The sequence below is a fragment of the Haemorhous mexicanus genome, chromosome 2 (assembly GCF_027477595.1).
Source record: "Haemorhous mexicanus isolate bHaeMex1 chromosome 2, bHaeMex1.pri, whole genome shotgun sequence".
Lineage (NCBI taxonomy): Eukaryota > Metazoa > Chordata > Aves > Passeriformes > Fringillidae > Haemorhous > Haemorhous mexicanus.
In genome coordinates this window covers 91,789,289-91,814,229 of record NC_082342.1, presented here as the reverse complement: position 1 = coordinate 91,814,229, position 24,941 = coordinate 91,789,289, and the positions used below count along the sequence as shown (strand labels likewise).

Below are 24,941 nucleotides of genomic sequence, written 5' to 3'. Positions count from 1 at the left end.
CTCTGGGAGTTGAGAACACTCTATTTCATGTCTTCTTCTTCCTCATCTGGAAGGATGAGGGTGAAATAGGAATGCTAATGTTTGAAACTTCAAGCCCATCCACTCCTTAATCAGTAAATAATTACTTGCTGTCTTTTCCTCAGTGCTTATACATGCCTATAGAGTCAAAGGTATGCAAATACCAGAAAACAGACTATCTCTGGAAAAATGTCAAAATATTTTGGTAAATTATACACTATTATAATTATTGTATTTTTATGGTTTGTCTCAGAAGACACACTGCTTTTGTATCAAATACTACATTTTAGACCCTTAATGAGCACAAACCATCCTTTCACCTACATTCCCTCTTCCACTCTCCCTGTAGTAGATCTGCTCAGCAGCAGTGATATCCAGCCTTAAGAGTGAAACCAGTCTAAGATCTTGTTTGCCTTGCTGGGGGAATGCACTTGTTACTCAGGTAACTTTTTGTGAGAGCATGTAAAATAAGATGACATAGAGATTTCTTTGGTCATTATGATAGGATGTGGAAATGTTTGATCTTGTTTTCCTTCCCCTTTCCAAAGCCATCCTCTATGCCTTTCAAGAAGTCTAGCAGACACTAAAGCAAGCATCAGTGTGCAAGAAAAAGTTTTTTCTTATATCTAATTCTACAGCATTTCAGATTGATTTTTGAGGTGGTGCTACTCATCTGGAACATTAGATCCCAAATTTAGCTATGATTTTTATTTCTGAAGAAATTGCTCATCAGCCTCCAATATACTCCATAGATTTTCCTTGTTGCATATTTTGTGGGCAAATAAATTATGGGAACATTTTGTAACACCATGTGCAAGTGTTACATGATTCTGTGCAAGTAATGGGTGAGCAGACAGAAACATTTGGCTACTTTTGGTCCCCAAATGTGGTAGAGGTATTTCTGGGCGTCAGTGGCAGACTGTTGTTTGGAGAGCTCCTATGGAGTACTTGCAAACCTCTTCTCCTTGGCTGGACCCAGCTGCTATGAGTGGAAGCCCTGGGAATACTGTTCCAGCACACACTGTGCCTTGGCTCCCCTCTTGTGAAGGACTGAGCCTGAGAAGGCTTGATGTCTGCAGGCTTGATTTTGAAAAGCTGAGATCTTGTGGACAGATCTTATGTTTGTTTGCAGAATACCCACTGTAGATTTTTGAGAGTGTGTGTGCATGTGTGTGTATTAGAGTTTGTTAGGATTTCTCTTATTTCACTTGGTACTGTAATTTTCAGAGGGAGTTCCATCCTGCCTACCTAAAATGCTTCCAACCCTTTATGCTGCACAGTGTATTCTTTGTTATCCTTCCTAAAAATATGTAGTGTTGCCCATATAGAACTGTAGCTATATCTTGTATTTAAAATTATGTATACCAATACATATCTAGATTGTGAGGTGCTATACAAGCTTTATGGTAATGTGCTTGCATACCAAATGCAGATTATTTCAGACTGTTTCCAGTCGAGACGTCTGTTTAACATTTTTGTTGGTGACATGGACAGTGGGATTGAGTGTACCCTCAGCAAGTGTGCTGGCAACACCAAGCTGTGTGCTGGCAGCAGTGTGCTGGAGGGAAGGGGTACCATCCCAAAGGGCCTTGACAGGCTTGAGAGGTGGGCCTGTGCAAGCTTGGCTCAGGGCAATCCCAAGCACAACTACAGGTGGAGGGATGAATGGATTGACAGCAGCCCTGAGGAGAAGAACTTGGGGATGCTGGCTGGCAAGAAGTTCAATGTGACCCAGCAATATGAGCTTGCAGTCCAGAAAGCCAACTGTATCCTGGGCTGCATCCAAAGCAGTGAGGCCAGCAGGGCAAGGGAGGGGATTTTGCTCCTCTGCTCTACCCTGGTGAGACCCCACCTGGAACCCTGCATCCAGCTCTGGGGTCCCAGCACAGGAAGCACACAGGTCTGTTGGAGCAAGTCCAGAAGATCAGAGTGATTCTGTGATTTAATCTTTTCCTTGTGAACAAATAGCAGGATATACCACTTTCAAAAGTTGCATCTTTTGTGTTGGTAGCTTTGATTGAGCTGTGAACCCTAGTGAGACACAATGGTTGGCTTTGGGTAGGTTCACACAGCAGTCTCTGCCGTGGTTAGTCCTTGTAGAGGCTGAGAGGTCTGATGCACATGTGGACACAGAAGAAGAGCTTCTGTCTCTGCTGTAGAGATCAATCAACCATTTATGCAAATTGCCAAAATCAGTGCTAGTTTATTTTAATATGCTAGACAGTAAACTGTAGCAATTCAGCAGCTGCTATGCAAGCAGGAACCTCTGAGACAGTGTTGGCACAGAGAGATAAGAATGAAAATGTAAGCTTGGCTTCTGTCTCATTTTTGCTCTTATTTTCTTCTTTAGCTTAGAGGTACAGTTATTCTGGGTAGCAAATGAACCAATATCACACCTTTTCAAAGGCAGTGGTTTGATTTTGCAATTATTTTCTAGGAATGAGCAATCCCATTGTATCTTGAATTTATATTTAGGTGCTGTCAACGAGGCATCTGGGGCAGTGGGTGAGGGGTAACAGAGCCTGAGACCCATGTGGGTGATCTGTGCAGACAGGCTGCTGTGTCTAGACAGTCCCTATGGATAAAGTGATGCAGGTATTCAGCCCATAACTGTTGACTGTCCAACTGTTTAAAATCCCCTTGTGTTTCTAGCATAAATGTATATAAAATTTATACTAGGCAGGAGCTGCTCTTAAGTGGGGATTTTCCCAGTAAGCCCCTAAGGCAGAGGCAACAGTGACCAGCTGGTTCTTGACTGTCAGGTCTGTGCCTTCCCCTGCACAGAAACAGTTAAAAGTCTTTGCCTGCAACCCTTGTTAGAGTATCTTGTTTCATAGTTGTAATTTTCCAGCAGAAAAAGAATCATGAAGAAGAGAGGGTTTTGCCAAGAACATTTTGTTCTGTTCCTCGCAAAATACCTGTTGCTGCAAACGGTGCAGGACAATCTGTGTTTTGGAGTGGCTTCCCCATCTTCTACCTGCCCAAATATATCACTGGGCTACAAGGGACTTGTAGTGGCATCTGCACACAAAACATTCTGGAAGTGCTTCTGGAAGTATGGCTGGGGAGAGGGAAACAGAGAGCTTTCGGAAGCCTTTAGAATATATGTGGCCTTTTGCATTTTCATTTTTCTCTGGTGTTATTGCCTGATGTCCTTATGTGACAATATGGGCACACAAATAAAAATCAGGTCCCAAGTGTAGTTTTGCCTTTTCCTCCTCTCCAACAGGAGAGAACCAGGACCTGAAACTCTAAACCCTTCATCAAATAGTTAATTCTCAGGAGAATGAGTCCCTCGTCATTCCCTTCATAAACAAACAAATAAATAAAAGATACAAGGATCTGATCTGTTTAATGCACTCTAAAAAAAAAAAAGAGTGCAGACTAAACATAGTAATCTGATGATTACAAATTATTCAGTCCTATAAACAAAGCATGACAATTGATGACAATGTGGTATCATCTATCATAAATGCAGAGCATCCTCTCTCATCCATAACAAATAATTTGGAGTATTTCAAACCCATAACAAATATATTTAATGTAGTTCACTGTAAAACAATGCGTGTTTCTCTGTTTCTAATGCTATATTCAAAAGCCAGCCAAGAGCTTTTTGTGTTTTATTCATTATATTCATTTATGCTGCCAATTCTACTTACTATTCTAGTATTCTGATTTGAAAAATCAAAATTTAATGTATTTGAAGCAACACTTAATGCATGTGTGCCCTCAAATTATAGGAGATGGTTTATGAAGTAAATGATGAGACCATAATGTAATTCCTGGGTTTCAGATAGATTTTTATCTTGCTAGTTAAAGTATTGATCACAACCCTTCCATTCTATTGGTAGCTTTTTATGTGAGGCAAATCAGCTGCCATTGTTACCAAAGCTGAAAATCTCCCTGAGTAACCCATGATAGGTTTATTACATAGGAAGCTTTGATCCTCAGGAGTCAACTAAGATATTCAAAGTTCTTATAAAGGTGTCTTAGAGACTGTGATACAAATTCAGATGTCTGCTGTCAAACGACTCCTATTCAACAAACCCCTATGAGCCACCTTTGAAAGTGAAGCAGCAAGATGACACCATTCATAGCCTGGCTTTTGGAGAGATCTTTGTGCTCCCCTGCCTTTCCCTACCTGACAACTCGTTCCAGGCCCTATCAAAGTTGCATAACAGAATTTGTAAAAAGCTACACAGAAGGGTTTAATGTGTTGAGAACAAATAACTTCTTTGTTGATATCCACTGCCAGATCAAAGTGACTGAGGGTAATAGGCTCAGGACTGCATTACCTTCAGTTACACTGGGGAACAAAAGAATAAAATAAACCAGCAAAGGACGGCAGAGAACAATAAAAAAGGGAAAATACTAACAAGTTTAAAGAATTCAACGCCCTGAAACATGAATAAAAGCCACTGAAATAAATTCATCAAGATCACATAACAAAAGGGAAGCATGTGGCTTCTCAGCTGAAAGGCTTTCCAACTGCACTCCTGTTTTCTGTATGTGTTGTTATAATTCAGGGTGCCACAAGACCTGCCATTTTCAACAGGGACAGAGAGCTGGCTCTGCTGCTCAAAAATGCAGATTTGTTGTACTTGACCTAGATGGAAATGTCTGTAAGCAGTATTAGGGATTTTCTCTCCATTTAGCTTCCATTTAAAATGAAATGGGGCTACACTGAACGTTTCTTTCTCCAGAGACCAAATAACCTGTTTTTAAGTGGAGTATTGTTGAAAAAAAAAAATCCTAAAGGCTTTTTTGAAGCTTTCCAGTGAAAGTTTTGGAAATCAACCCAAACCAAACCTAAGGGCAACATAACCTTTCTGTGAAAACTCACAAACTCCTTTAAGACATGGTGGTCCATTAGCTGTGTGGGAGGGCTCAATGCCAGCAGGTGGGAAATGGGTGCTTACTGGAAGGTCAAACATGCTTTTCCAGACAGAAAATCTGGGAAAGCTGAGACCAGTTTTTCTTTCTGCTTTCTTTCTATATTTCACTGTTACTTGTAACACTGGCAGCAAAAAGAAAATCAGAAAGCATTGTGACATTTAGATGCAATATCCCCTGCAAAAGTGGATACCTTGAGAGAATATGAAAAGGGAAAGCCAAAAGAAAAAGAACTAGGATCATTTAAAGCAAACCTTTTGTCCTCCAAGACTGAAGGACCAGTGTGGCTTCCATCAAAAAATGTTAACAAGTACAATACAACTACTTGAGAACTACCTGCAACTCTCCCCCAAACCTGGGACATCATTTATTTTCCTGCTCCTTGTGTTTGTGATTGCCCAAAAAGTAGGATGTTCTTCTGGAGCCCACAGGAAAGCATGGACTAGTGCTGGGAAGTTGCCACTCCCTGGGATGGATGGTTTTACAGGTGTGGAGATATCTTCACTCTGGAGGTGAGGGAGCATGGGACAGTGCCTGGCTCCTGCCTAGCTCCCAAAAAAGAGAACTGATATGGGCTTGCAGTGAATCAGTGGTGATTTTTTTTTCAGTGGGATTTGGGAAAGAGAGGGCAGGAAAAAATAAGGAAGGTATTTCTCTATTCTGCAACTTTATAGATGTGCTGAATTTATTGATTCCCATAGTAAGGCTTTTGTTGATAAGATTTGAAACTTGTTTGGTTAGTTTGGGCATTTCTGGGAAACTTTTAGAGTTTTTTTGTGTGGCATGTACATACATACATGCATATGTATGTATACGTTGGTATATATATTTATACCTTGATGTCATCATGGTGTCATGTACATTCCTAACAGGAAGGAACTTACATCTGTGAGCTCTAAGACATCCAGCTCTGACATTTTAGTTGAAATTTTATGGGTCCTATTAACTGCAATACATTTAGAAAGTACTGCTTTCAGTAGGTTTGCAGTGAATGTGTTCCCGTCAGTCTGTCAGCGACCACAGTAGGCCTGGATTTTTCTTTTGACTTTCAGGAATGCTGAAAGCACAATAAAACTCTGCCAAGGTTTTCACTGCAGCTTGAAGAATTGTGCTATTTATCAGCCTCCGTGTGGGCTTTAAGAGAATCCACCTGAGCTGACCAGAGGCATCAAAGGATTGATTTAAAGATACAGATGCATACAATAGTTTTTCTTCATTGATAATGCTTTGGGTTTTCAATAGCAAATTATAACCCTCTTGGGCAGATAGATGTCCAGGTCATAATTGCCATGACCAGAATATGGTTTTTGTGTTCTTAGCAATGAGACTGAGCTATCGTTGTCAAAACCATGTGAGGCTCTCTTCCTTACACATTAAAGATTCTTTTCAAACTCATTTCTAATCTGTCTATTCTGTGAAGCAGTTGTATTCTGTGCAAGTCAGGGAAAGCCGTGCAATGTAAGTGTTCTAAATCACTGGAAAGGCAAGGCAAAGCAAGGCAAAGCAAGGCAATATCACCTATGCCCAGGCAAGGTAGAAATAGAGTCTAGCTCTGGATTTGCAGATAGGTCATTTGACTCTGTTGTCTTTATCACCAGATGCTCACTGGTCAGACTGGCTCAGTCAAGGGCTCTTGATGCTTGTTCCCCTCACAGTAGCAGTTACAGTGAAAGGTTGAGGTTTCTTTTCCTGGGGAGGAGACACTGTCAAAGCCAAAACTGTCAGATGTTGGTGACATCCTTAGACTAGCAAAAGCCATTAGCAGAAAGCCTCTGGTCTCCAAATCATGGGAGTTATTTACCTGTTGAGTTTAGATCAGTCTCAGTCTCTAAAACTGAGAAGGCTGCTTTCAGCATTAGGGATTAGTGAGAGGTTGTTTCTCCCCAGGAAAGTTTTTTTATCTCTGTATGTTGTAGGAAATAATCCAGTGTTACCTTCTGGAGCTACAGGCTGCTGCTCAGTGTTTTGGGCTTCTGCCTGCTGCTGGAAGATCCTGTAATCATGATCCTGTAATCCTCTTTTAGCCCTCTGTGAAAGCCTTTGTCTTAATCTTTGAAGGAGGTATTGAGTGGAGTGACATCCCTATTACCCCATCATGACAGAAAACACCCTTGTGTCCTTTGGCCTGTCCTCAGCTTTGTTAACAGGATGGTCATTCAGATTTTTGGTAGCATTTCAGAGCTAGTATCTTTCCTTTGGACTTTGTAGAGATGTTGTTTGGACCATGAATTTTATCAATATTGAATTTCTCGTGCAAGGTTCTGGTTTTTTCTTATTGCCTCTGCCACTACCCAAAGGCTAGATTTTTTTTTTCCCCAGTATTTCCTAAATGGATGTAAGTAGGCTTTAAGGAACACCTGGGAGATGTTACTCTTTCCATCAGGACTCATGTACAGGGGCATTCTTCCATCAGGGGCCTTTTGTGGGAAAGATTTCTCCAGAGCTGTGTACTGTAAAACCCTCAACCTGTAAGAGATTTAACCCTTTCTATGCAACAGTTTGTAATCACATAACCTTTAGCTCAGTGGGAATGAATACCAATTATCATTTATAAACAGTTCCTCTCATTATGCGCCTATTTATGGCAGCTTTTATAGCTTGCTAATTACAAGCACACAAAACAGAAATGTTTGGAGTTAAATAATGTAAACAGGGATGTAATTGATTTTCATGTTGAATAGTTTTTATTGATTTATCGTTAATTAACACTTTTAAAGGATCTCTTGGCAAAGTAATCCATTTAATTTATTCAGTGTTATACTAGCTGATGCTAAATTCATGTTAAAATTCACAAAAATATCAACAGTTCCATAATACCTGTTTTTCCAACTGTTGCCATTATGCAGATGTTACACATTCTCCCCAAACAAGCACAGACAGTATATGAAATGCAATCAATCAGGCTCAGTCCAGGTCCCAGCCGACAAATGCCCACATCACTAAAACACCACATTCCAGCTGACACTAATTGGCCACCTGTGCAGCAGGGAGGACAGGTATGTAACAGGGAGAAGAGCTGCTCTCCACTGGTCTCAGGGCAGGCTCCTTGGATGGGCTGTTGAAGGACTGCACGGGCTGAGGGAAGAAGCTCGTGGCTTGACTAAAAAGCCTTTCATGCTGCAAAACCAAAAGGTTCTATTTTCCATAATGGAAACTTTCTGACAAATACACTACTGTGTCAAGCAGCAGTCACTTGACATGTTTTGGGCATGCATAGAGTACTGCAGAAAATGTAGCATGCTGAAGACGCTTCCAGAGGTCCCCAATGGCTTTTTCCACTTTTTTTTCTGTGGGAAGCAGGGGCTGTGGAGTCCATTCAGGGGGTTTTGACAGCATTTTCATATATGTTAGATACCTTCCTCTCCTGCTGACTTTTCTGAAAGCACAGGTAACTTACTAGCACCTCCCCAGGATCAAGCGTCTAGCAAGGAGTAAAATTGCAAGGTGCAATCTTCATTATCACCAGCCCATTATATTTTTCAAATGGGTAGTAGGAGAGTGTAATCACAACAGGCCCTGTTTTTTCATTAGTGAGGAAAAACATTAATATACTGTGACATGGTATTGATTTGATGCAATCAATCTTTCCCAATAACAATAAAACCTTTATATTTTATTAATAGAGCAATGCAGTTCGTCTCCATTACAGCTCCACTTTATTGTTCTGGGTCACAGTGTAATTCTGGCATGTTTGGAATTTTATTTTTATTAATATAATGTAAAAGCCTGTAAAATCACTCTGCTGATCTGTCAGTAGGTTTCATTTGAGGCTCCCAAGCATCTTTTACTAGATGAAATGTTACCGGAGCAGCTCCAGTCATTGATTGTTCAATGACCCTTAGGGGTGGAGAGAGTGGGGAGGGTTAAGAAGAATTCTTGGCCTTTAATTGTCTTGATTTTATTTGTGGTGTGGACACTGAGACTTGGACTCAGACCATGTCACCAGTTTGAAGACCTCTCAACACATGGCCAGACCAAGCCCTTCCAAATACCCTCCCAGCTGGGCTGTAGGAGTCTGAGCTCTGCTGAAGCTCCCAGCAGCCATGCAGATGGCAGCCCTTCAGCATCATTTCACTTTCTCCTCCTGGCTTTGCAACATTTACTGCAGGCCAGGCACTGCATGGACAGGAGATGATGTCTCAAGCTCTGGGACAGGCCATGTGCACAAATTGGAGGAGTTATGCTCTAACATCATTTCCTTGCTCTTTTAACAAGAATACAATATGGTGAATGGCTTTACTTACACATCCACAGTACATCCATCTTCACCTAGACTCAGATCTGCTATAAGACCAGCACAACCTAAGGCTTGTGATACTCTGGGTTATGGCTCTGTGAACTCTTCTCCAGTCTTTCTTTGGAGGGTCTTGCTCTCCAAAAGCTGCTGTTCTGCCTCAGTTCTGGGAGAGCTGCTGAGAACACTGCTCTGTCATTCATCAAGAGTAAAATGGGCTCTTGCTTCTCTTTCCTAGTGTTCACGGCAAGTCTGTTGGATCATTTGGCATTTCTCTCTCTCTACAGATATTTTTGATTCATCTCCTTTAATTAGCCAGAACATATTCCTGGTCCTGGTACAAGACTAGGGCATCATGATATTCCAGTTGCAGTGAGGCCCCCAATTAGTACTGATACTTTCATTAAAGCAAAGCTAGATGACTTTCATCACTTGATCTTTTTTTTCCTTGAAATAAAGTCTTTTTAAAAGCTACTCCTCTTCCCTTTTGAAGCAAGAACAGTGTTGCAAGATCCCTTAGTAGGAAAAATAATCCCCATAAAAATATGATGGGTCCATTTCAAAAGAGATGGGTTTATTAAAGGTAACAGTTTATTAACAGCAACTGTGAAATAGATGGATTTAATGACTTTAATTAGTGCAACGCTTTCTGACACAGACCTTGAGGAAAATTTAGCTCCTCTTTCCCATCTCCCACCTGCACTTTTCTGTGTCTAAAGAAGTGTCAGCAGTTCCTCGTAGTAAAAGTGAAACAGCTCCTACTCACAGCAGTGCCAAGCACAGGAGAAAACTCCTGTACCAACAGACCGTGGCCACTGGCACTCCAGTTAGTGGTAAGGCATAGCATGAGTGCAAAGTAAAGCTTTCAAATATCAGGAACAGAAAATCAAGTTTTCTGAGCTGTCTCTTTATTTCATTGGTGTAACCTTACACAGCTCAGCCCTGCATCCTTAGGGAGAGATTAGGAGTCTTCTTCACAGAAGGCACAAGCATTATTAATGCCACCCAGTGAAATGAGGGTGACTACAGTGTGCCATGGCTCCCTGAAGTCTATCCATCTAAATGTGGGTGGAAACATTGCTGGTAGGTCTTGTATCACCCATCAAGATCAAAATGCTATTGTTGTTAGAGAAGGTAAAAGAAAAAAGATAAATACCATTTTTAATTCTGTCCTGATTTTTCCTGCTCAGTCCTTTTTCTGTGGGATGTCCCAGATTATCAGAACTGAAAATGTCTGCATCCATGTTGATTTTGAGCAAACCCATTTTCATTCTTTTTTGAAGAAAATGTTTTCTTAAAGTAAAAAAAAATCCAAAATTTGGAGAGAAACGTTTGGTATTTTGGTTAAACATTTGATATTTTGGTAAAATTTCAAATGTAATATATGGCCTAAATCAAGAATGGCCATTCTTGAATGTATGGCCTAAATCAAGAATGGCCGTTCTTGATTTAGGCCATATATTATTCTATGGTTACAGATTTTATTTCTTAATATTTGTCACTGAAGTATTTTGACCTGATCAAATTTTGATTTCTCAACTGAATTGAAGAGTGGTTCATAAAATTTCATTTTTAAGGTAATGATGTGACACAATTGCATTTTGAATGGAAGCATAGCCAAAGGGATAAAATCAACAAGTAGGTAGCCTGCCCCCCGGTCCCCATTCAGAATGAAAGCATTACAAAAAGTGGGTATTTCCTGAGGGACAAAAAGGTCAGTTTTTAACTAGATTGAGGTTTAATCTTTTTACCAGGCCATCTTTCCTGAGGTTCAAAGTCCTGCCTTTTCTTTTTAAGAGCTGTGTGGGTTCAGCACAACCACTCCATAAAGAGCATTTTGGAGCACATGTAAGGAAGTCAGTTACAAGTTAAGCCCTGAATGTCTGAAAACCCTTCCTGGGCATCTGCAAATGACACCTTCCCAAAATTCCTTTCCACAGCCTGGCTATATTTCTGCAGAACCCCCAGAAATCACAACTCTGATCTCAGGCACAAATCCCTGTTAAACTCCAGCAAATGCCACAACTTGAATGTGTTAAGATCTCTTTAGAGAAATGATTGAAGGGAAACTTTGAGAGTAATGGTTCTCCTGAACTCAACAGGCAGAAGCCATACCTATGGATAAGTAAAAAGATAAGGAGTTTCTTCTTCATCGTGGATATTCCTTCCTAGCAAATGGATTGCATAGAAAATATTGCATATATGCATGTGCATGTGTGTGCCTGGCAAAGAAGCATTTCTAATATGCTTTCAGATTAAGGTCCATCAAGGTGGGATTCCCGCCCCCCCACCCCCTTTGCCTGCTTTGTTTCATTGTGGATTTTGGTTATTGCCTGCCAACATTCAGTGCCTAAATCTTCCCTTCATGCCCCAGGGGAAATCCTGCAGCCCCAGGGTGAGCAGTGCTGTGCTGAGCCTGAGCAGCGTGGGGTGGCCACTGTCATGCTGCTGGCTGCAGGTGACACAACCAGCCTGGCTCCCACTTAGGGGAAGAGGATGAGTATGTACCTCAGGCTTCTGGAGATCGTCCTCAAGCCTAATTGATACTGAAGACAAAAATCCAGTAGCTTCTGGACACTTTGTAAAAACACCTAGCACAGTCCAAATAATGACAGCACCAAAAGCTTGCATCATAAAAATCTCTTGGGCTAAAATGGAAATAGATTCTTGCAGAAGATTTTTCTTTCTTTCCTCAGCGTAAAGATTTAAAGGAGGGAGAAGTGTCACAAGATAGGCAATTCTTTTCAGAGAGGTTTCTTTATATATCTCCATGCTCTTGGTAAGGGAAGAAAAAATAATGCTCTGAAACAAAATTTGTACAGAGGTAGCTTTTTTTTCGAAATGACATCCCGTTTCCCAAGAATTCTATGTAGCCTTTAGTCAGTCTTGTTTCTTACAGTTCTCTGTGCTTTGCATGGTAATTAGCTGCTCGTGTTATCAGCAGCGCGACGCTCCCGGCTATTTCTCGAGCAGGCGCTGCCGTATCCTGCGCGGCAGCTCCTCGCATCCCCCGCCAGCCCGCGCGGCAGCCGCCCCGGGAGCGGAGCTTGGCGCTCCGCAGGCTCCGCTCACCGAGGGACGATGGGCACGGCATCCGAGGGGGAAGAGTGTCACTATAGGACGCGAAACAACACAAGCGCACACACCGCTGCTTTCAAGGTGAAGAAGAGGGAAGTTTATTTTTTGACTCTAACATTTATAGTTTTCTAAAAGTGACAGTGGATTGGAGGGTGAAAGTGCCACCTCTCCAATGACACTGGACAAACCAACAGTCCATCAAATTTCTCCTCTTCCATAAAAGAATGCAAAACAATAAGTTATTTACAGAAAGTGCGTGAGAAAGTTGGCTACAAAAATGTAAACATCAGAAAGCTTAAAAAATCTTTAAAAATCAAAACAACAGAAGAGGCTGAGTCCACTTTCCCTGACAGGTCCTCAAGACTTGCTGGTATGTTGCTGATGGTCCGCTGGAGGTTCAGTGAGGCAAGTTTGTTATGACAGATTGCAAAACAGAGAGGAAGACAAACGAGAAGGGTTCATCAGTGTCAGAACAAACACAGGGGAGCAGCTCCTCAGCTTAGTTTGCACCAGCAGCCTCAAAACCTTTAGTCGGTTTTAATTTTAATTTTAAAAAATAATGATTAAAACGTTTCCTGCAGGAATGCCCTGTGGCTGTTGGGAGGGTGGAGGGGGCGCTTTGCAGAGCCTGCCAGCAGTGCCGACATCAGCCGTACGCAGGGGCCGCGTCACGCAGCCGCCACCAACGCAATAGTGCTCGGATGGGGAAGTCCACCCAAGCAAATAGCGTGTCAAGGGCTCCCTGCAGCTAATGCAATCCCTTCTTTTCATTTACATTTCAAGAAACATTTGCCAGTTTTCATTGTGGTGTTTTTGTTTGGTTTTTTTTCAAGTTAAACTGTGTCCACAGAGTTAAATTCACTTTGCCAGATTCCATGGCAGCGCGTGCTCCTCTGTAACGTCAGTAGAGGTGTAGTGGACGGTCTAGAAAGTTTGATATCAACAGTAATGTTAAGATGTTCGTAAATACTCAAAAAAAAAATCAAATTTACATTTGGCACTCAAGAGATGAAAAACAAAGAGGAAAATGTAGAAATTGAGGGAGTTTTCCACAAATATTATATCAGTTTCACATATCTTGTCTTTGGCTTGGTGTTTCCAGCCTATTTTTCACCCTTTGAAATGATGCATGATGATATTGAGAGGGAGATGTGAAAAGATTTTGACTTCCTGCCCAGAGAGATGATGGGCTAGAAAGAAAAGCTAAAGTTTTAGTTCTGGGGTAACAGAAAGCAAAATTTCTTGCTGATGAGTACTTGCAGCCTTTTTCACTACACTTCTAGGGGAGTTATTTAATTTTGTAACAGACGCTTGTTCCTAATCCTAGTCTGAAATAGCCTGCTGCCAAATTCACATTCAGTATTTTTATCCTCACAGAGAAAGAGAGATCATCATTTTATCATATGTTCAATGTGCTCTATGCAGCATAAGATCATATGGTCATCTCATCCCTCTGTAAGATGGCAATAGACTAGAACAGACAACTTAAGGATGGCAGTGAATTGGTTGCTCTATAAACAAGGCACTCATGATGGGGGTTTTGCATTCTCCACTGTTAGTGGGTTAAGAAGTGAACAAACTGGGGTTTGGGAAAGGAAAGGGAAAAAATAGATGGAAACCCACAGAGACAAGAGAAATAGCAATTATCTAATATTAATTTTTAAGTTATTAAATATACAGAGATTGTTGTGTCTCTCCATCTTGCTAGGTTCACTGGCAACACGAACACTTGCACTCCTGCTCCTGTGACAGGAATATCCCATATGGTGCTGTGCAGCTCCTTGGGGGCAGGTCTGAGGTCAGAACACAGCTATCTGCTCAGGGCAGCGGCTTCTCTTCAGCATCCTTGTATCAGATATGAGTAATTCCTCAAAGTCTGACTTCACCAGTTTAGTACCTTTGCCTTTGAAATCAGTGGTGTAATTTGTAGTGAACTGTAAAGCTGATGGACTGTGTTTCACCAAGAAGAGTTGATGTGATTAATTTGTTTGTCAAGGGCCATATTCACCAAAGATTTAGCAGGAGTGCAGGCAATAAAGCACTTACGACTTTCTAGGAATTGGCATGAAACAACAGCCACAAAAAATTAGAAAACATAAGTTGTTCTTTTGCATATGCATGGCTGCTGTTCTCCTGACCTTGGTTGCAGCTGGTGTAAGCTGCTTTAAGCAGTTGAAGATCCAGACATCCTCAGTCCCTCAGCTCAGACTGGGGAGTGGTGGTAAAAGTGTCCAAGACTTGCACAAATTGGTCAGTGCAATCATTTGGCTTTCATAGGCAGAGGTACCCATTTTTGAAAATGCCTTGTGATTTTTTGGGTGCACAAATACAGATGTGGTAGAGAGGTCTGATTTCCAGATGAGAAGAGCTCAGTGGTTTGGAAAAACGAATTGCTTTGATATATCTCCAGGTGCACACCTGAAAATTCAGAGCATCCAGGGGTTTTTTTGAAAACAAGAGAAGACCAAGCTCACCTTTCTGATAGCTCTTTGAGTACAGTAATTACCAGATAGATTTTTTTTCTATTCCCTTTTTCCACATGGGAAGGTCTCAAGCCCCAGTCCCCTGCTTCCTGAGTTAGTTCTGTTCTGCAAAAAGAAGAAAGCCTTTTTTGGGGAATTGTCAGGGAGTGTAGTGTGGTGAAGGAAATCCCCAGACAGCTTGCTGGATGCAGCAGCCACCTGTATCTTGTGGAGAGTTGTAGGGCACTCCCTCGGCATCAGTACCTCCATCCAAGGGTGCCCTCTCTTCCCAGGTGTGCTAGGCAGTGCAAGCAGACTGGTACTGGGCAGGGGGCAGGCAGGAGGGAGGGGGGTGTGTGTCTCATGCTGCCTCGTCCTTGCTGACAGAAGTTTGGGTCCCAGTGAACACTCGGGCTGAGCACGCAGGTGAGGCACCGTCTGGATGGTCCCTGCAGGGGAATAGCTGCCCTGCCAAATCTCTGATTTCCCCTCTGCAGAGTAGCTCTGGAGTGAGTCATACTGCTTGGGAGAGTCGAATTCTTCTGTGCCCTCAGTCCCACAATGCAGGGGTGGCCTTAGACTTGGCATTTTAGGAAATGACAGCTTCTCAGAACTGCTGTGCCCAGTTTTTTTTTATTGCTGCCTGTGTTGCAGTCTCTGCAGCTCTCCCCTCGGCATCACATCTGCCCTATGCATCCTCAGGCTTTGCACAGACAGTTCACTGCAGAGCTCTGCTGCACAGAGGATGTGGAGAGATGATATTTTCATAATAGAAATAAATGCACATTGGATCCTTGTACATGCAATAACTTCTTTGCTTCTGCTTACTCATACACAGTACAGCCCAAACTGCAGGAACAGCACCCAAAAGTGGTGTGAAAAAAAGTCTGTTGAATTTATAGAAATATGTTGCAATCATATGTAAACACTATAAATATTGCCTCTTCCTGTGGTGCTGATAGGGAGTAATTTTGGAATTTTAAGCAGTGCAACTTTTCAGATGCTGGAAAGACTTAGTTTCATTTTGAATCTGTAATAGAGGTCGGAATATATTTCATGTGACAAGCATGTCCTCAGACCTATTTGTCATTTCTTTTTAAAACATAAACAAACTGTCTTCTCATTTTGTTTACAGGACAGTGGAACAGGAGATAACAGCTGCATTGAAGAAATATTGCGGGTAGGAATCCTAAAAAAATAATTTTGTCCACTCCAATTTTGTTTGCTCTGAAAAGACAAGAGAATAACAAGAATATTGCAATTACTGCTGTTAAAATTTTCTTCCTTTAGATTTTCATCTTTCTAAGGAAAAAGTAGGAAAAATTATTTCCTCATGAAAAATAATTGAAAAATCTGTGAGAACAAGCTTTCAAAGCCTGTGGATTTCACTGCTACTTTATGCCTGTACAGCTGACCTTCATGCATGGAGAAGCAGATAATGGGATAAATTATAAACTGAAATGTACAATGATGTTTCAGGTTTACAAACCATGCAAAGTGCATGTTTCCATTAATCATGACTGTCAAAAATCTTAATTTTGAAGGGAGGTCTAGGAAGGTCATTTTCCACCTGGATTTAATTATGTAATGTCATTATTTTCATTATGTCCATTACATAATGACAATGTGCAAAACCTGTAGTTATTTCCATATTTCATTATTATTTCTTTTATCTTTGTAATTTCTAGTTTATTTTTATGGAGCAAATTAATGCACATCCAGACAGATCTTGGCTTGAATTAACTTGGATATTGATTATTTTCTGTGGCAGAAATATTTATAAACAATGAAAATTTTCTGTAATATTTTAATGCGTGGTTATTTTGGTTCTTTTTCAAAAATGATAATTCGATAATTCACAATGCTTAAAAACCTGATGTAGTAGTGATTGAAACACAAAGCAAGGTAGATGGAATGATAAAACCTTCCTGTTACTGTATGTGCTTCTACCTCTTGGATATTCCACCCCCCAAATATTTCTGATGATTTATAAACTACAGGGTTATAAATATTTGGTTTGGAGGTTAGCACTGCATCAAGCCCGTTGTTTCTAAAGGCATTTCTCCATTCTCCCTCAATATGTAAAATGCAGCTTTTAAACTGGACAAAGAGTTTATGGAAGGGTGATGATGATGTATTGCTTATGACTTCACTGGCAGAGTTTTTGCTTAGCTAACATTTACAAAGTAGGCTTTGTTAGGACATAGGTGCGTATGCAACAAGCCTAAGTCACAGTCCCTGCTGGTTTGTTACAAATTAGTGGCAGATATTATGAATTCATGATGTGATGTCACACTTAGATTCCCATTTTCATTTTAAAGCAAGGCTTTTAAAATGAACAGTCAGAAAAACTGACCCATCCTTTAATTTCGGTAGTTTGGCTCATGCCATTAAGCAAAAATGTACAAGAGGCACAATTCCTTCCACTCAGAGGAAGATGGGTATGTAAGAGACCCCATCTGAGAAGGAAAATGTGCTGTATGACTAAAGATAGTAACATGCATCTCCAAAACAATGAACACAGCTGCTGCTCTCTCTTTTTTTTCCTTTGGAATGTTCCTCAAGAAATATTTTGTCAAGCTTCATGTTGGGTAACCTCACCAATCTGCCCATCTTCCATGTCTGCAAACCTGGGCATCACTTTCTATTCTGACCTGCCCTTGTGTCTCTGTGTCCAAGACTACATGTAAATCTTCCAGGCTGTTACTCTATAGTATTTCTGACTGAAGCTCTTTATTCTCAAGGGTGTAAGTCTTTGGTCCAGAATTCTCATTACACACTTTGCTGCTGCATCCTTTCCTAGTTTTTCACAAATCCAATGTTACTCACCTTCATTCATACTGCTGTACAGATTATTTTCCTAGCTTGACATCTTGCCCAGAGACATCTGTCTTCACATCTCACCACTGTCATCTCCTTCTCTGTCACATCAAGTACAGCTATGTGTCTCTGATTTTAAGGCCTCCAGTCCATGCTAACATATTAAATCCCACTTTTAGCTTAACTGGTGATGTCAAAATGTTGCTAAGTTTTACATCAACTAATTTCTCCAGTGCTTCCCATCACATCTGTGAAGAGCCTTGAAAACTTTCCCAATCAGCTCCATAGCTACCTCCCAATCTTAAGGGGCTCTTTTTTTACCAAGGGTGGTGGAAAACTAGTGATGAGGTTGGGGTTCTACACTGTTTCTCATGCTTGAACATTTTTGTCCCAATTGTTTCTTGTAGTACTCTTGTCAGGTCAGATATATCCATCTTCTCTCTTTTGTACTGAAAACTGGATTTTCTACATCAAGGGACTGCTGTGTATTACAAAAGCAGTGCTTAGGTACTCTCGTAATACAAATCCAGATCTGCAGTTGTTGTTGTTACTGGTAATTACTGAAAACAGCAACAGTAATAATGTGCCTTTGCTCCTCACTTTGTAATTTACTGGCATCTAGACATTTCCATCCCTCTCCATGCCCCCTTTTTGTCCTGAGCGATCCATGAAGTTGTAACACAGATTTTTCACTTTTCTGAAACAGACTGTTTATAAGGAATGCCATTTCCATGGTTTTGTTGGAGGTGCTGTTCACATCATAAAGCCAAAGTTTAGCTTCTTTTCAAACAGAATCTATGAAGTTGCTATACAGGTGCCCAAAGGCAGACAGTGAAAAGCCACAGCAGCTGAAATACTTTGTTCCCCTCAGAAAAGATGGCTGACCTGCTGGAATGTGTTTATTGTGGGAAAGGCCACTCCTAATGTATGGAGCATCAGCAAAAGGAAGAAGATGCCTAAAATTCATCCTTTTAAGGAACATTTCACCCTATTTAGGCTGTCTCTTGCACAACATAAAGCAGACAATGTCCCCTCTTTCTAGGTATGTGTTCCCTGCACAAATCAGGCTGTGGCTTTTCCATGAAACAGATACTTCCATGGCATGTCCATGTTTCCACAGTCAAGAGTGAGGGCAGTAGTAAGTGTGCCCCAGGTCTGCTCCATCTGCTTCCCTGTGTTCCCTTCCCCCAGCATGTGAGAAGAGGCAGGTTTGTGCACAGATCTTGTCACCCTCTGGTTCCAGCATGTGGCCATGGCTAGAACATCTGGACCTGGACTGCAAATCAGTTTAGGCAAGGCTTTAAAATCACCAAATCTGATGTTGCACTCACTGTGAAAAGATTTTATAGTTTTTTTGCTGTCTGCTGCAACACAGGTTGCCCCAGCTTAAGTGTAGCCTTTTTTGATGTTGTTTTACCAAATGTGTCAAAGCTCTGTAAACTCTGTAAACTGACAGATCCTTCTGCACAAAACTGCAGCTTCCAGAGAATGCCCCCAAGTACTGAAGCACAGAACCTCTTCCAGTCCTGAAGGAGGTTGATTAACAAGACAGTAACCCTGTTGAGATTGGAGCTGTTGTAAGGCCTCCTGTAGGGTTTATAATCACTGCAGGAATCCTGAACCTCATCTAACCCCATGCACTAATTTATAGCAGCTTCTTCAAAGTGTGCTGACTTCTCTGTCCAGCTGCAGGCACACACTTTGAGGATAGAGGAACTTCTAAGAGAGCCTTCAATGTAAATAACTCTGGTATGATCAAGTTAAAGATGTAATGTTGAAACATGAGAGAAAAGCTTCATTTCTTGCTTGTAGATTTAAAAGGCAATTCCTTGTAAGCTTTGCATTGTTCATGGAGGACATGATAGAAAACTTTGAAGTGGAAAATAAAAGTTAAGACTACACAAATACCCTTTGTTCCACCGTGCATGGAGCAGTTGCTATGTGAGTTCCTGAGACATTGCCAAAGCCAACCTACTCACTTCCTTGCTAAAACACAGGCTGGCTAAGCAAGATTACTTCAGTTCTGGGGTCCCCAGCACAGGAAGGACATCAACCTGTTGGAGCAAGTCCAGAGGAGGCCACCAAGTTGATTAGAGGGAAGGAGTACCTCTCCTCTCCTGTGAGTAAAGGCTGAGACAACTGGAATTGTTCAGCCTGGAAAAGAGATGGCTTAGGGGTGACCTAATTACAGCCTTCCAGTACCTAAAAAAAGCTGCAAGAAAGAGGGAGAAAGACTTTCCACAAGAGCATGTAGTGACAGGACAAGGAGGAATGGATTCAAAGTAAAAGAGATTAGGTTTAGATCAGATTCTAGGAAGAAATTCTGTACTCTGAGAGTTGGGAGGCACTGGAGCAGGTTGCCCAGAGAAGCTGGGGATGACCCATCCCTGGAGGTGCATAAAGCCAGACAGAATGGGGCCCTGAGCAACCTGGTCTCATGGAAGGCGTCCCTGCCCTTGGCAGAAGGGTTGGAACTAAAAGATCTGAAGGGCTCCTTCTGACCCAAACCATTGAGTCTGTGATTCTATGATAGTAATTTTGGCTGATTTCTATTTGACTTTATTAGTGTGTGGAACTGTGTATTTTGTTTTGACTGGTGGGCTTTAAAGTAAACATTTATTTTACTGTAGTACCTTCAAAAAATGGGAGCAACAAGAGTCCTGCCTCTCCACTAAGTTAACTGTTGCAGTCAATATAGGAGGCACTCTGAGAATATTTGCTGTGGAGTTAAGTAAGGGAGTGTGATGAGTGCAGGCAGTTCTTGATTTGTAAGGTAAGTGGAGATTGATCTGGCTATTCTTACAGTCTTAGCTGTGATTTCCTAGAGCTGTGGTAGCTTTGTTGGAAGGAAACCCACAGGCATCTGAGCTTTTGATTATTGAAGAGGTTCCTTGTGAATTCCCTGGATTTTTTTGTTGACATGAGCGGTGTCATTGAACTGGGTAGAGAGAGGCATAGTTTGAGTGTTTGGCCTGCAAACAGTGTTTGGCTGCAGAATGAGAAGACAGCAGGAAGCTGGAGGAGCAACAGGAATGCAGAGAAAGGGCTGGAGAAAACCCAAGCACAGGCAGTTAACACAGAAAAAGCCACGTCCTTTGAAATGGTGTGGAGCAGTGGGAAGACAGGCTGGGGTCTGCAGTGGAGGACAGATAATTTCTTTCAGTGGAGATAGAAAAAGCCATTGGGAGGCAGTGAAAGGACATGACTCCAGCTGTGAACATCCGCCCCAGTGAAGGACAGCTCTCCTTGGTGCCATGAACCTCCTGTGCAGGGAGGCATAAGCACCCACAGATGGCCTTGAAATAGGTTGTGACTCCTCATGGCCACAGGACATCCACTTATGAAAATGACATTTTAAGTGTGATGGCTTTGATAAGTGATTTACTTGACTCTCTCTACCCTGTGAGTCTAATCAGAGTGTGTAAAGCACTGCACTTCTTATTTGAGCAACATTAAAAAAAAGAATGTAAACAGAATCTAATTCTGTATTTTTCCCTTCCCCACTTGGGATCCCTGGCTCATTAGCAGTCTTGCTAATTCTTTAGCAGGAAGCATTACGGATCGACCCATCAAATATTCAGGGCCTTTTTTCAAACCTCAGCAGCCATATGTGCCATGAGATCAGCTGCACTCCATCAGCTGATTGAATTAAAACAAGAGCAGAGGTAAATTAGAAACTGTCTGCACAAGACAAATCCTGTGAAAACATGAAATTCTACCAAACACACTGTCACTGTGAATAAGCATCACAGTCAGTGGAGCACGTGTCAATACTTAGAGGGGAGAAAAATCAGTTTCTTAGAGGTAGGTTGTTAGTTCAACAACTGTGAACTGCTGCCTTGTAGATGTTAATGACTGTAAGATCCCACTGGCTGCATTTAAGCTCCTGGTGGAGTTGGACATGTGAAGAATTACAGAACACAAATATGGTAATCTGCAGTATATTTCTAAACACTTCTGTTGCTTTCCAAAGCAGAGGGAAAACCCTACAGGTGGAGTGAGACCCACTTTGCTGCACAGCACTCGTGCAGTAGCTGCCTCTGCACTAGCAGAGAGCTTCTTTGCAGTCTCACTGCTGGGAAGAAATTGCTGGGCAACATTAGGAGGGAGGTGAGAAGGCCAGCCTCAGACCAGCACCTTTGTGGAGGCATTTGGGTTAGCTGCTGTGACTGAACCTGGTGGGAAACTCCTGGAAAAGTTTCTGGAGGAACACAATAACTTTGGGCAAAAGAGAGGTGGTCAAGGAGAGAGAAGGTGTGGAGACCTAGAAACAGCCCCAGTTTGCAGACACTTGATTAGTCTCGAATACAGAAGTACTCCAAAGTGTCAGAATTAAATAAAATAATGTATCAGATGCATAAAACAGCACTTTTTTTCATTGCAGTCTTTCATAAGAACTTCCACAGCATGGCTTTGCTTTTAGCATCCTAAATTTCAGAGCAATTAAAGCATTATTTTAGGTGATCTGTACTGTTCATTGCATTTCTTCAGTATTATTCTTTTTGTCTTTCTTACTCAAGTAAATGAAAAATCATACATACCCAAGAGTGTTTGGAAAATCTAGCATTTCACTCAAGCACTAAATCCCAGAAACATTAAAACACATTTCAAGCCATTTGACTCAACCTGCAGTACTCACCTATAAACATTGCCCTTCTTACCACACCTACACCCAGCTCATCTGTACAGAACCTTTTCTGAGCAGTCACTGTGCCTTTATCAGCTTTCTTCAGCCAGCCTGGGTAGTGCTAGTGGTGTGGACAGCAGCACTGTAGAGCTTCAGCAAGCTCTGCCTGGAGCTTCTCCAGCTTCTCAGTGAGAATTAGCAGTCCATACGGTACCTTGTGCTGCTAGAGCAAAATTAGCAGCAGTACCAGAGCTAAAGATATTTTGGCTTTGTCCACATAAGCAGCAGTGATGACAAAGAGCCATAGCTGGGTACACCACAATCCCCTTGACTCCTCATACCATGAAAATTTCAGGACACACCCTCTGAATGTGGTGCCTTGGACTATCTCTGTGTGTCTGCTTAAGCCAGGGTCTTTCTCCATCCAAAAGGCTGGAGGGAGATTGCTTACTTTTCACACATTTTGTCCCTTTTGGTGCTTTCTCAGATCATCTGAGTCCCTTTCCAGGTGATCTGTTACTTATTGTTAGTTCATCTGAATAGAACCTGCTCCTGGTTTGGCCACCATGCATGGCACATCCTTTTTATTGCCCACATTGTGGTTTTCAACTGTCAATAAACCTTCACAGCCAACATTTTAAACCTAGGCATGTAAATATTGCTTCCCTGGCCCTTAACAGATAGAGTCTGAGGTACAGAACACCATGTAAAATGCATTAAATGCTACACTAACAGTTTTAATGTCAACCAACCATAAATTAGTTGTACATCAGCTGTTCCCCTGAATTTTCACTCTTCAGTTTTTTTCTGCCTCCACTGTTGCTGTTGAAAATGCTGTCTCAAAGGAATCTGAGGTTGGAAGTATGCTGTATATTTAAAACTTGAACATAATAAATCTTGATGTCAGTTAATAAATACCACCTTAAAAAGACAAAAATTATAAATATTTTAGTGGAAATAGGAGATCAAGCTAGAAACTCCTAGACGGGGCTCTAACTTAAGAACTAACATCACTCAAAGGTACTCTGTCTTTCAGTGTTCAGGTGCCAGTGCAGGATGTGGAGTCACACTCTGTGCTGTTAGCCACTCGTGCTGGGGCACTGACATTTTCAAGTACAACAAAACCTGGTGGTTTTTTGAACTGAATAGGATGCTACAGAAAAAAGAGACCCATACTCCTGTTAGAACTCAAGTAGCTGATGTGCAAAGGCTTTGTGGTAGGGAAAGTCAGGTCAGTGTAAAAATGAAACAGTACAGTACTAATTTGGTGGAATTAATTTTAAAGATTGCTGTTTTGTAGCGAGTGTATATACCATGTTATTTGACATAGCAAGAGAGAATCCAGAATGAATTATCCAGCCTCTCTGCTATGCAAAAACAATACAGTAAAATACTTACTAATTTTTCCCTCTGTTTGGAGTGTTTTCACAAAGCTGGGGGGAAAAAGCACAATCACCATCTTGTTCCAATACAGAGAAATGATTCCTTGTTATTAGGGGCAAAGGGCCAGAGAGAGCCTCATTTTGTATAGCCCTGCCACAGCTCCTCTGAGACCAACAAAATTAATACCAAAATAATAGCAGAAAGGATCTGTATTATCAGTCCTAACAAAAGAAGACTAAAATTTGGGCAGTAGCAGGTATCTGCACAGCTGGGAGCCTGGGGCTTGAGCCTTCAGCTGCTGTCTTTAGAGGAAAACTGACTTTCTACCCCCTTGGTAAGACTGACACAAAACAAATTGAAACCACAGGGAAGTGTGACTTGAGATGGCAGAGCCCTTCAGCAAACCCTATGGTGACAATGGTTTCCTCCTTGATTAAACAGGCTTAAGGAACTGACCAAAGAATGTAGCTAGATGCTGGTAAATTGTCTGTCTATCCAAAGTTTTGCTTTGCCATGTTTCCAGGGATGGCTATAGGGCAGTGGAGAGAGAGGCAGAGCCCATACTCCATGTGTTCTGGGCTGCAGACTGCAGTTGAGGCTGCAGAGCCAGGCAGTCATTGCCCCACAGTCCCTGACGCCTAGGGACACAGCCCTGCTTTGTCCTGTGTGCCTGCAGGGTGACAGACCTAGTGCCATCCCCACCTCAAGCTGTGTCTCTGAAAACAGAGCATTAAAACCTGCATTGCTTTGAGCTGTGGGTTTCAGGGGCTGACATTGCACAAGTACTTTGGCCATGCACCTTCTCCTGTCTCCTACACTGATATTTTCAGTAGACATTCTCTTCTATCTAGGAAATTCCTCTGTGCTGCCTGATTTTCCACAACTGGAGATGATCAGCAGGAACCTCCCACCACTGTTACATTTCTGTCTGACCCAGGACGCATGAGCTCTCTTTTTATGTCTGACAGGGGCAGCTCTCCTCATTTGGGACAAATATTCTTTTGTTAATCTTATTTAATCATATTTAGCAGCAACACATGAGTTAGCAGTTAGCTTCACTTGGCAGAAAGACTTGAAATAAATGGTGGGAGAAAAGAGGAGTCTAATAAAAGGAAATTAAATCACTTTCAAGAATATTCTATTGCAATGTCTGTACTAATAAGTAAAATGGTCTAATAAGTGTTCTCTTTGCCTGAGGCTAATCAGCATTGTGTGGCTCGTGCCCAAAAAGCTAAGCTCTCTCACAGCCATGCAGCAGAGTGGATTCACCCATGCTGCCTGTTGGGAGAGACCCCAGGCATGCAGGGTTTTTCTTTGCAAGAGCTGGCCCCAGTCAAAACCGTGCTGCTGTCAGTGATTTCATGGCAGGAATGGCTGTGGGCCAGCACTCAGGTGTGATCCCCTCGCTGTGTCAGCAGGGATGCAG

General features: G+C 41.8%; 1 protein-coding gene across 1 annotated transcript in view; it reads left to right on the top strand.

The window, feature by feature from the left end:
* AFF3 (ALF transcription elongation factor 3) overlaps window positions 1-24,941 on the top strand; it is a 277,772-nt gene that overhangs the window by 83,635 nt on the left and 169,196 nt on the right. The window contains exon 4 of the mRNA XM_059840318.1: window positions 15,821-15,865. Within this exon, the coding sequence (XP_059696301.1) occupies window positions 15,821-15,865 (45 nt within the window). The remainder of the gene's footprint in view (window positions 1-15,820; window positions 15,866-24,941) is intronic.